Genomic DNA, 12357 nt, shown 5'->3' with positions numbered 1-12357 from the left:
AAGTCAAATGGTAGCAAAACGTATTCAGTGCTTGCTTGCCAAGGTGGGCATCAGGCCAGATGTTTGACAGACGTGCTCAAAGGCTCACAGCAGCACCGCCAAAGAGCGCGCTCAGCTTAAAAGTGAGGGAAGGGGTCCTGAGAGGTGAAGAGTGAGGTGGGGCCGGGCAGAGAGAGCCCGACCACGTCTCTCCGCTGTGGCAGGTGGCTTCTCAGGGCCGGGCCAGGTGCCGGTGAGCGCAAATGCCTCCAGCCGACGGGGTGAGCTCCGAGCCTCCGGGCAGGCCCATGGTGGGAGTGACCCCAGTGGAGAGACTCCTACGGACAGCTGGAACCTCAGAAATGGGCAGAACTGGGCAATTTCATCCTCCCATTTAAGAAATTGGCGCCCCGTGACAAGCCAGATCTCATTTGTAAAGAAGTCTCAATTCTACACCCTTGCACCTGCAATGTTTAAGCACCAAAGCTACATCCAAGAGGAAAATAGGAGTCTCTCGGAGCAGCTCACTCAAGCCTTCCTTCGGAGGTGCTGGCTCATGATTCCAGCTATTTGGAATTGATCTAAATGCATCCAATTAATTTTTTTTAAATGAGAAGACATGAGTTAAGGAGAAGGGATTAGAGCAGCAGGGCTTAATGTAGTGAGCCGAGCAGGTGTGCTAGCATCTCGTTTGTTCTTCACGATATTCCTACGGTTGTAAGATCTACGTCGATTCCCGTTTTGTAGATGTGGAAACATAGGCTGGAGAATTTGACTCACTTGCCAGAGGTTACAGAGCATCCAACAAAGGACAGCCAGAGTCAGAGCCACGAGCAGCCAACTATAAAGCCAGCATCCTTAGCTGCTGCACCACCTGCCCCTGTTCTCACACCTGTACTTGACAGGTAGGGATGCTGTTTGCAAGTAGTGCGTTCTTGAGAGGACGGAAGAAATGCCATTGTCAAGTGAAATGCTGGCTTTATGGAGCATGTGGTTTCTGAAGGATGCCTACGTTCTCTTCCCCACCCTCCTCCAACCCGCCACTTTTGTCCAACAGGACTGGGGTCAGGTGTTGGCATCCCGGGGGCCTGAGCTCGGTTAGCATATTCTGTGCGTGGCAGTGTGGACACCAACGTCAAATCGGGCACGTTAGGGAAAAGGAGGGAGAACACACCCAAAGGTGCACAGATACATCAAGAGGGGGCCGTGGAGAACGGGGTGGAGCAGTCCAGGGTCACAGCAAAGGAGTGTCCATGTGACAGCCAGGATCACTGGTGTGTGTGTGTTTGGACTCCTGTTTGCGGGCCAGCGTGTGGGCTGGGCTGGCTCTCAGCGTGGCCTGTAACACCTGTGCTCTTGTCCAGGGTTTTTAGGAGCCACGGGGCGTGCGCTGACATGCTTTTCTTGGCAGAAGAACATGCTGGCCATCTGGACCGCAAGGACGCCAGGAAGCACGTGCTCCGCGCTGAATGGCATCCGAGTTCTGAGCCTCCTCTGGATCATGTCGGGGCACACCAGTCAGATGACTGCGTGGCTGTCTTTGGGTGAGGAGGACTGATGGGTCTTTGTGAGCAGTCGAGGAAGAGAGACGCTCTCAAGTGAGGGGAGCACGTTGGGCCACGGGACGCGAGGCTGCAGCCTTCCCCAGTTTTAGAGACAGAGCCGTGCCCGCCCACGAGTGAGTTTTCCAGGCCAACAGGCCGGTGCCCGTGGTTGCATTACCTCCCCCCGAGTGTGAACCAGGCACCTGATTACCAGGTGAGCAGTGATGCCTGAGGATTGTAGGTTCGTTGTCCAGAGAGCTGGGTTCCTTCTAGTGATGATTAACGAGGCCAGAAACGAACGCTTCCTTCTCCTGGAAAAATAGGCATAAATAAGGATTGTGCGCTGGTGTTACACGAGCGTTTCTCGGCCCTCCGCCGGCTGCCTCCCTGGTGGAAGGCCGCCAGCAGCAGCAACCCTGCGTAAGCGTGGTCAGCGTTGAGGGGAAGGCCAGCCTGGGGGGGCTCGAAGGACCCCGTGGGGGATCGGCACCCAGTCTGTGGGCAGGCGATGCAGCTGGGGCCCCCGAGTGGCCGTGGGCACCGTGAGAGCAGGAAGCAGCTTGAAGCCTTGGTCACGGTTCCACGGTGCCCCTGTCACCACCTCCAATGCCAATCTACCTTCTCCTCCTCTTTTTTTTTTTTTTTTTTATAAGATTTTATTTACTTATTTGACAAGAGGGAGCACTAGTAGGGGGAGCTGCAGGCAGAGGGAGAGGGAGAAGCAGGCGACTCCCCACTGAGCAGGGAGCCCGACTCGGGCCTCGATCCCAGGACCCCGGGATCACGACCCAAGCCGAAGGCAACTGTCTAACCAACTGGCCACTCAGGTGCCCCTACCTTCTCCTCTTAAGTTGTGGGGTTGCCCAAAATCCCCTTGATGCTATGAAAGCTGAAGGCATTCCTCTTGGTTTTTTGAAAACATAAATCACATGACTTTCTTCCGTGAAACCAAGACACTGTTTTTATGTTTGTTGCAGATAATGTGCTCGAGTGGAAGACCAGAGTGCTTAAAAACCCACTGTACCTTTATTCTCGGAGTGGCCCGTTCTATCTTGGGGTTGACACGTTTTTCCTGATCAGGTAAACTAGGGTGTTTTCTCTGCTACTGTACGTGTCTCTGTTTGTCGGGGGACAGGTGCATGTCTGGGATGCCATTATCACTTTAGTGAGAAAAACGGAATGACTCCTATTTATTTCCTCACCTGGCCTTTGCTTCTGTCCCACTGTGGATAGTACTGCTGTCATAAGCTCCTCTCTTTTGTATCTTCAGTTTATTAAATGAGTTAGAATGGCTCTCTGAATTTTTTTTTTCCCAAAAGGTGGTTTTATTTGAATCAAAATTGATTATTTCAGTGGTTCTCAAATTCCGGCCCGTGGACTGATGAAAATCCGTGATAAAGTTGACAGTTCTCACTAGAGTGAAGTGTGAACAAAGATGATGTGACATTTCATGAAGCTATCTTTATTTAATTTAACTACTAGGAGGTACATCTTCTTAATTGTGTGATAAATGTCAGGCACCGTGTTGAGGGCTGCAGCGTTACCTCACTTAATCCTAACGATGTCCCCATACAGTGGGGGGTGGGGGCCACTGTTAAAATCCCCATTTTCTTCTCTTTTTGTTGCCAAGGTGAAATTCACATAACAAAATTAAGCTCCTCAAGTGAACAATTCAGTGGCATCTCGTACATCTCCAGGATTGCACAACCACCCCTTCTAACTAGTTCCAACACACTTTCAACATCCCCAAAGGAAACCTTATATCCTTCAGCAGTTATTTCCTAACCCACTCCCCACCCCAGTTCCTAGAAATCTGCTCTCTGAATCCGTGCATTTACCTCTTCTAGATATTTTGTACCAATGGGCCACATAATGCTTGGCCTTTCTGTGCCTGGCTTCCTTTATTTAGCATGATGTTCCGGACACTCAGGTACATCGTGGCACGTATCAACACTTCATTCCTTTTCACGACCAAATAATATTCCATTGTATGAATAGACTACAAAATCTCTACCTCCAAGGTAAGACCTCTGAGACTGAGGGAGATGGTCCTGGTGTGGACTCGCTATCCAAACCCAGGCAATCTGACTCTAGAGTCCATATTCTTAGTCCCCACGCTGACGTGCCTTGGTCTCTTTGGGAATAAATGCCTCTTCCTTCACAGGGAGATGGTGATAGTAGGTGGCAGCTGTTTTTATCAAATGCTAAGCATTCATCCATCAACCATGATCTTCTGAGTCCCTGTTTGCGGGGCATCGTTCTAGCCGCTCAGGGAGACAACCATGGATAAAACAAACAGGGACTTCTTATGGGGTTTCCAGTAATGTGTGTGTGTGTGTGTCCAGCAATAAGCAAGCAAATAAACAAGAAAAAATGTTTTAGTAATAAATACTAGGAAAGAATAGAACAATGGTTGTAGAGTAACTATTTTGACTCATCGGAGAAGGGGCTACTGGATCTAAGTGGCAAGGGGAGCTGGACACGGGAAAATCCAGGATGAGAAGGTTTCAGGCAAAGGGAGCCACTAGTGCAGAAGGGCTAAGGAGGGAGAGAGAGAACGTGTGTGTCTTGTTAAAGGAGCAGAAAGAAGGCTGAAGCATAGCGAAGGTGGGGAGAGAGGGAGGAGAGGGAAGAGCGAGCCAGGCAGGGCAGACCCCAGGGGACCGTGTAGTGAGACTCAGGAGTTTGGGCTTCGACTTGGTGGGACAAGAAGTGGTTGGACAGTCTCCTTTGAGAAGCCGTATCATCTGACATTTGAAAAGCGATCACTCTGGCTCCTGTGTTAGTCACAGGCCTAAGGATAAAGGCCGGGATGGAAGTAGGGAGGTCAATCGGGTGACCTTGGCTGTGCTTTGGATGAGAAACAATAAGGGGACGGAGGAGGGGTGAGGGACAGAGGGAGAAGGTCACGGTCAAGATAGGCTCTAGAGGCAGAAGCAGGCCTATTGCTCATCGGACGAGATGTGTGAGACAAAGGGGACTGGAGAGGGATTTCTGGTGTGGCTGGGTGACCGAGGTCACGGAGGTGACACTCCCTGAGTGGAGAGCCTGGAGGAGAAGCCGGGTCTGGAAGGAGACTCAGGCTTTCTGCTGGAATCGAACGGTCCCCACCAAGTGAAGATAAAGGGAGTCCACGTCGAGGTGTCGGCAGGGCTCTGCAACCTGGAGCTCAGTGGGAATGTCGAGGCTGGAGAGGGTGACCTTGGAGCCCTTGGGTTACGGGCAGCGTGGAGGCCACAGAGCTGGGCAGATTGTGCCGGATGGAGAGCGGAACGGCGGGTCAGGCCTGGGTGCCAAGGCCTCTGCCGCCCGGCCTGCAGGCTCCCTAGGGAGTCTGAGAAGGAGTGACCGGTGAAATGTGAGGACAAGTGCGACGCTGCAGGCACCAGGGAGCCAAGACAGGAAAGTGGTTCACGAAGGATGGGCGTCATCAACAGGCCCGCAGGACAGGCATTGACTGTGCACAGAGGCGACCTCTGTGTATGGCTCTGGGGTGGAGGCTGCTGGGGTCCCCGTATGGGGCCCGGGGGTGGCCGCCCGGCAGGTGCAGCAAGGACGGCGTGGCGTGGAGGCACTGACCGTGGCAGGGGTGCCGCGCCGTGTGTGGGGAGGGTCCCAGGAAAGACAGGGGACCCCACCACATACCTGCATCACATGCTGGGAAGGACCCAAGGGAAGCACCGCGCAGCTGCACAGTGGTGCTGGCCAGAGGGTCTCGCAGCCAGCTTCTGGTAAGGGCCTCGTAGTTGGCTTTTTTTTTTTTTAATTAAAAAAAAAGTTTAAAAATTTTAGTCTATGATATTCTTGGGACGCCTGGGTGGCTCAGCAGTTGAGTCTCTGCCTTTGGCGCAGGGCATGATCCTGGAGTCCCGGGATCGAGTCCCATGTCGTGCTCCCTGCATGGAGCCTGCTTCTCCCTCTGCCTGTGTCTCTGCCTCTGTGTGTGTGTGTCTCATGAATAAATAAATAAAATCTTTAAAAAAAAAAAGGTCTATGAAATTCCAAAGTGTACGAGCCACCAGACTAGGAGGGAGCTAGCCCACAAACAGGGCGGAGCGTCAGGAGGGGGCCTACTGACCACCAGTTTCTGCAGCACTTACCTACCGGGTGGCTTGCTCCCCGTCCTCCTCCAGACGTTCGCCCAAACGTTCCCTTCCCAACGACGCCTTGATTGTCCTCCGTGTCGGAAACGGACCCACCAGCACTCTTAGCTTCATTTTGCCTGATTTATTTTTTCTCTTTATCATACATGCTCAGAGATGCCACTTACTTATTACTTCGTATTAATCATCCGTGTCTCCCCACTGGAGCATAAGGTAGGACTTTTTCTGCTTTGTGTCCTGCTGACATTGGTGCCTTAAATCAGTGTCAAGTGTATTGCTCAATAAGTAGCTGTTAAAATTATTTTCCTTCTTTCCTTTTTTGTTTTGGAAATGATTTCTTAATTGTTTTAGCCCTAGATTCTGGTGTGATAGTTTCTTGGGGTTAATGGAGAAAAAGTAGGGTATAGAACGAGCTGAGACCGGGCCACCAGGGCAGCAGCTCATGCTAGGAGGTGGCCAGGGTGACAGTAGAATGGCCCACACAGGCAAGGGTCAGAGGCCACTGTCTGCAGTGATATGGGAACCACTAGGCACCAGACTTTCCAAGGGGGCACAGCTGAGTCTAACCAGGCAGGCAAAACCCAACTGCAGGGACCTGGTGGGTGGGGAGGTCTGCCCCAGAGACAGCTTTCAAAGTCTGGACCTCTGTTCCCTGCAAGACGACTGTAAGAACAAGGCAAAACAAGACACCAAATGCTGGATGGGACTGAGTGGCACAGCTCCAAGCCGTGGGAGGGAGGCTGGCAAGGACGGATCGGGATGGCTGGAAGCAAAGCCAAAACTCAAGCTGGAGGACTGCCACCAGGAGGGAAGAATGAAGGCCTGAAAAGCCACTGGTCGTGCCTGGACTATGGTGCGAATCTCTGAGACAACAGGGACGCCATTGGGTCAGCCCTGAGAATCCCAAAACACAGGCCAGGGCCCTGAAATTTCAGATGTTCAAGAAAATGACAAATATGCGCCCCTTTATTGTAAAGACTACATATCTGACTCCTGGCTCGCTCTGGGGCCTGGGAAGTGCCGGGCCTTTTATTGGTTCTCAGAATATAGCCCCAATGCAGTTGTTCCAGCATCGTCTGGAAGGCTGTTAGAAATGCAGATTCTCGGGCCCCGTCCCAGACCCACTGAATCATACAGTCTGGGCTGTAAGAAGCCCTTGGGGTGCTGCTGCCATCTGCTCAAGTCTGCGAACCATGGTGTGAGGAGCTGAGGAAGGCAGAGTGGAAACCAGCAGCTCCTGACCCAGCCTAAGAGATCAAGGCAACTGTCTCTTTTCCCTTTTCTCTTTCTCATAGCCTGGCTCAGGAACTGTTTTTTCCCCCCTTCAGTATTCTTTTTTTTTTTTTTTTTTTACTTAGAAAGTGCACATTGGAGGTGCCAGTGTGGCTCAATCGGAAGAGCAGGTGACTCTTGATCTCAGGGTCGTGAGTTCAAGCCCCACATTGGGGGGCGGGTAGAGATGACTTAAATAAATAAACTTTAACAAATAGAAAGTAAAAAAGAAAGTGCACATATTCTCTTAAATAAAATTTTCATTTGGACAATGGACATATTACTGAGTGATTCCTCGTATTGCCATCACGCTAAGAGCCTACGATTTTTTTTTTTTATTCCATTTACTAAACCCAGGAGGTTGGAATGAATATCATGCCCGTTTTTACAGCTGGGAAAGTTGATGTGCAGAGATGAAATAACTTGCCCCAGTCCCCCCAGCTAGGAAAGCGAGAGTCAGAACGGAAGCATAATGTCTGTTTTGTGTCCGAAGCGTGTCTTACCCACCATGTCACTCATATGTTTACGTAGTACAACTAAAGACTTCTGACTCTCCCTGGTGACAGCTGGGGGGACCCTTTCTAGCCCTCGAGCTGACTTCGCGCATCTCTACTGCGGGATTGTACTCTTCCCCAGTGGGGTCAGGTCTCTGGGTCTTCCCGGCATCCTATAGCGACTTCTGCTCACAGCCTGTTTCCTGCCAGCCTTCCTCTTTGTCCTCCGGATGAACTGAACGGCTGGATGGTGCATGCCCGCAGAGAGGGACCCCGATTCATTCTTTCCTGAAATGAAGAGGAGGCCAGAATTGGAATTGGCTGTCCTACTTCCACATCCCAGTGCTCCCTTCAACATGTCTCTATCAATTGTGTTCCTATTATAGTGAACCCAACTTGCTGCGTTTCAAAAGAAAATCGTGCTGGCAGAGAACAAAAACATTCTCTCACCCTCCCTGATCCCTTCCAACACACACACACAGCCTTCTTTCGCAATAGGAAATGCATTCGTTCCTTAGGGAAACACCCACAAGGATCATTGGCATGAATGTCGAAAGGTCAGGAAACTCACTCACAAACTTGCTTGTCATCAAGTTGGCACTCAAGAGACATAGCCTGTTTCTTTAGCTGAACATTCTGGGGAACACATTTGTCATCAGGATGTGTTGGTTGAGAATCTTGGGCAACCTCACTGAGTCTTTGAGCCTCTATTGCCCTACAAGGTAAGCAGGGATCGTAATATCTTCCCTTTTACCAATCACTCACTCAACAAACATTTATTGCCAAGTAGTTTGGTATTGCCCTAGAAGCAAAAGCAACACCATTAGTGAAAGTACTTTGAAAATGAGTGGCACTGGGACGCCTGGGTGGCTCAGCGGGTGAGCATCCGCCTTCAGCTCAGGGCGTGATCCCCGGGTCCTGGGATGGAGTCCAGCACTGGGCTCCCTGCAGGGAGCCTGCTTCTCCCTCTGCCTGTGTCTCTGCCTCTTCTCTCTCTCTCTGTGCCTCTCATGAATAAATAAATAAAATCTTAAAAAAAACAAACAAACGATGTGGCACTATAGAAGTAGAGGGCTTTGGATGTTATTACTTCAAAAGGCTAATGTGGTAGCTCTTAGAGTGGTTCACCAAATATTTCTGGTTCTCTTTCTTCTAGGCCCTTGATAACAGTCTACTACTCCCGGTCCCACTGCAGTTGGGTGGGAATGAGGTCTGGCCGATGATGGGTACCTGGTGTTGCCAGTATGCTAAAGGGCTTTAAACATGTCACTTCTGGGCTAGAACATTTATTTTTTTTTATTTTTTTAAAGATTTATTTATTTATTCATGAGAGGCACACAGAGAAGCAGAGACACAGGCAGAGGGAGAAGCAAGCTCCATGCAGGGTACCTGACATGGGACTTGATCCCAGGACCATAGGATCACGACCTGAGCTGAAGGCAGATGCTCAAGAGTTGAGCCACCCAGGTGTCCCTGGGCTAGAAGCTTCCATTGCTGGTTTGAAGCCCTCTCGCACGCTCTTGTTCTCTGCCCTGGTTGCTGGTGACCTTTTGGATAGTGACTGCTCCCTCAGCCTGGGTCTCCTGGTGAGGAAGATGCTGACCTCAAGCATCTGGCCATGGGCATGCGGCCTAAGCACGATAAAAACCTATGGTTTTAGTATTGGAGGTATCTTGTTACTACAGCATAACTTACTGTACCCTGATAGAGAGCCAAGTTAACCATCCGGTGAACTGCATCACTGGTAAGTTCCTTCTGTGACTGGTCTTCTCTCTCTCTCTCAGTGGCTGGTTAAGTGCAAGGTCATTTTTAAAGATACACCAGGATTCAGACCAAGGAAGAACCCTCAGCGTCATACTCAGATATGTCCTCAGCCGCCTTACAAGGTAGGTCTCTTTGTATAATCTCTTTTTAAAAAAAGATTATTTATTTATTTATTTATTTATTTATTTATTTATTTGAGAGAGAGAGAGAGAGAGAGAGAGAGAGAGTGTAAGCAGGGGGAGCTGCAGGCAGAGGGAGAGGGAGAAGTAGGCCCCCCGAAGAGCAGGGACCCCGATGCAGGACTCGATCCCACGACCCTGGGGTCATGACCTGAGCCGAAGGCAGACGCTCAACCGACTGAGTCACCCAGGCACCCTGTATAATCTCTTAATTCATTATTACTGTGTAACAATTTATTACTTTTTGGTATTTAGCCCTCTTTTGAAATAATTTTCAAAGAGAAACCGAGAGACATAGTTTTCTTCATAAAATTGATTTTTGCTGGCTTAATGGCTTTTGCCAGTGGAAGATTCCAATTTTCCTGCTATTTGTCCTAGGAGAATTTGAGCTATATTAAAACAGCCTTATTCCTCAGCTGACGGGCAGCAGATTTCAATAAATGTACTGTCAGTTTTCCCTGGAATGTGTATTCAACAGGGGAATGTGCATGGCTCCTCTAAATTGGTAGTAATGGGTCCTATAAGTCAGAGTACTAATGGTAATGATAAAAAATAAAATAAGATCGAACAAGGAGAGGGGCAGGTGAAGCTTGAGACGGTGGTCCTTCTGCTTGGAGCGAGGCAGGGAGGACATGGTCCTCTTCACCAATGTGTGGGTGGTTGGGGCGGGAGGGGATGCGATATCAGGACGGAGGATGGAGTCCCTGGGTGGCAGACAGGTAGTGATGCAATCAGACCCACAGAGTGTAGGGAGAAGAGGAGACTTCAACTCAACCCTTTTGTACATTCTCTAAGTCATGGGATGTTGCCGGCCGAGCTGGACCAGCTCTCGTTACTTATGGTCCATGCCTCTCCTGCTACGCTTCACTGTCACGAAACAGGAAGGGGGGACAGTCTTCTGACCTAGTAAAATGCAGTAGGTAAGATCTGACTCTGCTCAATCCCCCACCAGCTGTGTGACCTCGAGAAAGTGGCTCCACCTTTCTGTGTTGGAGTTTTCTCATCTCAAAAAATGGGAAGAATAATGGCATTCATGCCATTGGATTCTCGTGAGGATTAAATGAGAGAACGTGTGCTAAGAACTTAGAAAAAATGTGTGACACCCAGTAAGCCTTCCATAAGTACAAGCTGCCATCATTATTGTGGTTGCTACTTGCACCTTGTAACTTTTCTGGTAAATGAGGTAAGAATGAGTCTGAGCTAAGAATAGACCTCTACTGATTTCTTTTCACTATGACCTTTGTGGTTTCTTCCAAATGCTATTAAATCCAGCCCCTTGACCTGGACACTTGGCAGAGTGCTTAGTCTTTCAATATCTTTTGGGTCCTTGGCACTGGGTTTAGCTTATTCTACCCTGGGGTCTTCTGTAGAGGGACCGGCATTCAGACTGGAGTTTCTTAGTGGGGGATGTTGATGGGTTGTTAGGGGTGGGGCGTGGGATCCAATGGCACACTGGGTTCTGGCTGGGAAACCTGCATCAGAAGGAAAGTCCTAGAGCGGGGGACTGAAGAGTGGGAAGTGTTTTAGCCGGCAGATACAGCAGTAGTGGGGGCAGAGAGAGAAAGAGAGAGAGAGAGTGTGTGTGTGTGTGTGTGTGTGTGTGAGGCCTCATGGGGCAAGATGGCGGTGAGGATCCCATAATTAAATTGTTGCCATATCTGGGCTGGACAGCAGATCTGGACTGGTGTTGGCATTGGGAATGGAGAGAGGGCAAGTCAGGAACACTCAAATTTTCTAGCCTGAACAACGTGGTGGATGGTGGTGATGCTCTTGAGATAGGGAGCTCTGGGAAGGTAGCAGACAGGAGCCAGGAAGAAAGAGTTCAACCTAGGACAAAATTTTGTTGAAAAATTAGAGGAAGTAGGGATGCCTGGGTGTCTCAGTGGTTGAGCGTCTGCCTTTGGCTCAGGGTGATCCTGGAGTCTCGGGATAGGTCCTAATCGGGCTCCCTGCATGGGCCCTGTTTCTCCCTCTGCCTGTATCTCTGCCTCTGCCTGCGTCTCTGCCTCTCTCTGTGTCTCTCATGAATAAATAAGTAAAATCTTTAAAAACCAAAAAAAGAAAAGAAAAGAAAAATTAGAAGAAGCACCACCAACTGAGTTTGAACTCACTCTGTGAGGTAAACCCAGTGAGAAAGCAGCCACGCTCCTAGCCTGTTTGATATTCTCATTCTTGTTATTATTCACTTACGATGGATTGCTTGCCTACTTACCTCCAAGAGGACTGGAAGTAAGATCATTTGTTCACTCTCTCCTCTGTATTTGAGGCCCCACACCGTGTGCCAGGCGCTGTTGTAAGCCCTGGGGACTCAGCAGCCTGAGGGTTACATTCTAGTGAATAGAGACAGGCAGTCAACAAATAAACAGGCAACATTAAGTTGCAACGTGCAAATACATTTATTACAGGTCAGTGATGAGAAGTGTCACACAGGGCTAATGTGGAGAGGGAGGCATGATGCGGTCTTCCTCTGGAAGGGTAGTCAGGGAAGGTGACATTTGTCAAAGGAAATAAAAGAAGGTTCTTTTTTTAAAATATTTTATTTATTTATTCATGAGAGACACACAGAGAGAGGCAGAGACACAGGCAGAGGCAACGGAGTCAAATTTGAACTCGTCTCCCTGCGGGCCATGTAGGGAGCCCAACGTGGGCTCGATCCTGGGACTCCAGGATCACGCCCTGTGGGCTGAAGGCAGGCGCTCAACCGCTGAGCCACCCAGGGATCCCTTAAAAGAAGGTTCTATGCAAAGAGAAGGCTGTGATGGAAGAAGGGCCTATGTGAGGAGTGGGTGCAGAGAAGGGAACACGGTTGATGTCTTTGAGAGGGGACGCCTGGGTGACTCAGCAGTTGAGCATCTGCCTTTGACCCAGGGCATGATCCTGGAGTCCCAGAATTGAGTCCCCTGTCGGGCTCCCTGCAGGGAGCCTGCTTCTCCCTCTGTCTGTGTCTCTGCCTCTCTCTGTGTGTCTCATGAATAAATAAATAAATAATCTAAAAAAAAAAAAAAAAAAAAGAAACACACAA

General features: G+C 49.7%; 1 protein-coding gene across 2 annotated transcripts in view; it reads left to right on the top strand.

The window, feature by feature from the left end:
• LOC140630948 (O-acyltransferase like protein-like) overlaps nucleotides 1–12357 on the top strand; it is a 69282-nt gene that overhangs the window by 34057 nt on the left and 22868 nt on the right. For both annotated transcript variants that reach the window (XM_072821965.1, XM_072821958.1), the window contains exons 6-8: nucleotides 1344–1523; nucleotides 2501–2603; nucleotides 9177–9278. In XM_072821965.1, coding sequence (XP_072678066.1) covers nucleotides 1344–1523; nucleotides 2501–2603; nucleotides 9177–9278 — 385 coding nt within the window. The remainder of the gene's footprint in view (nucleotides 1–1343; nucleotides 1524–2500; nucleotides 2604–9176; nucleotides 9279–12357) is intronic.

This window comes from Canis lupus, chromosome 1 (genome assembly GCF_048164855.1).
Source record: "Canis lupus baileyi chromosome 1, mCanLup2.hap1, whole genome shotgun sequence".
Classification (NCBI taxonomy): domain Eukaryota; kingdom Metazoa; phylum Chordata; class Mammalia; order Carnivora; family Canidae; genus Canis; species Canis lupus.
The sequence above is the reverse complement of the archived record's forward strand: the minus strand, read 5'-3'. Positions and strand labels throughout refer to the sequence as shown.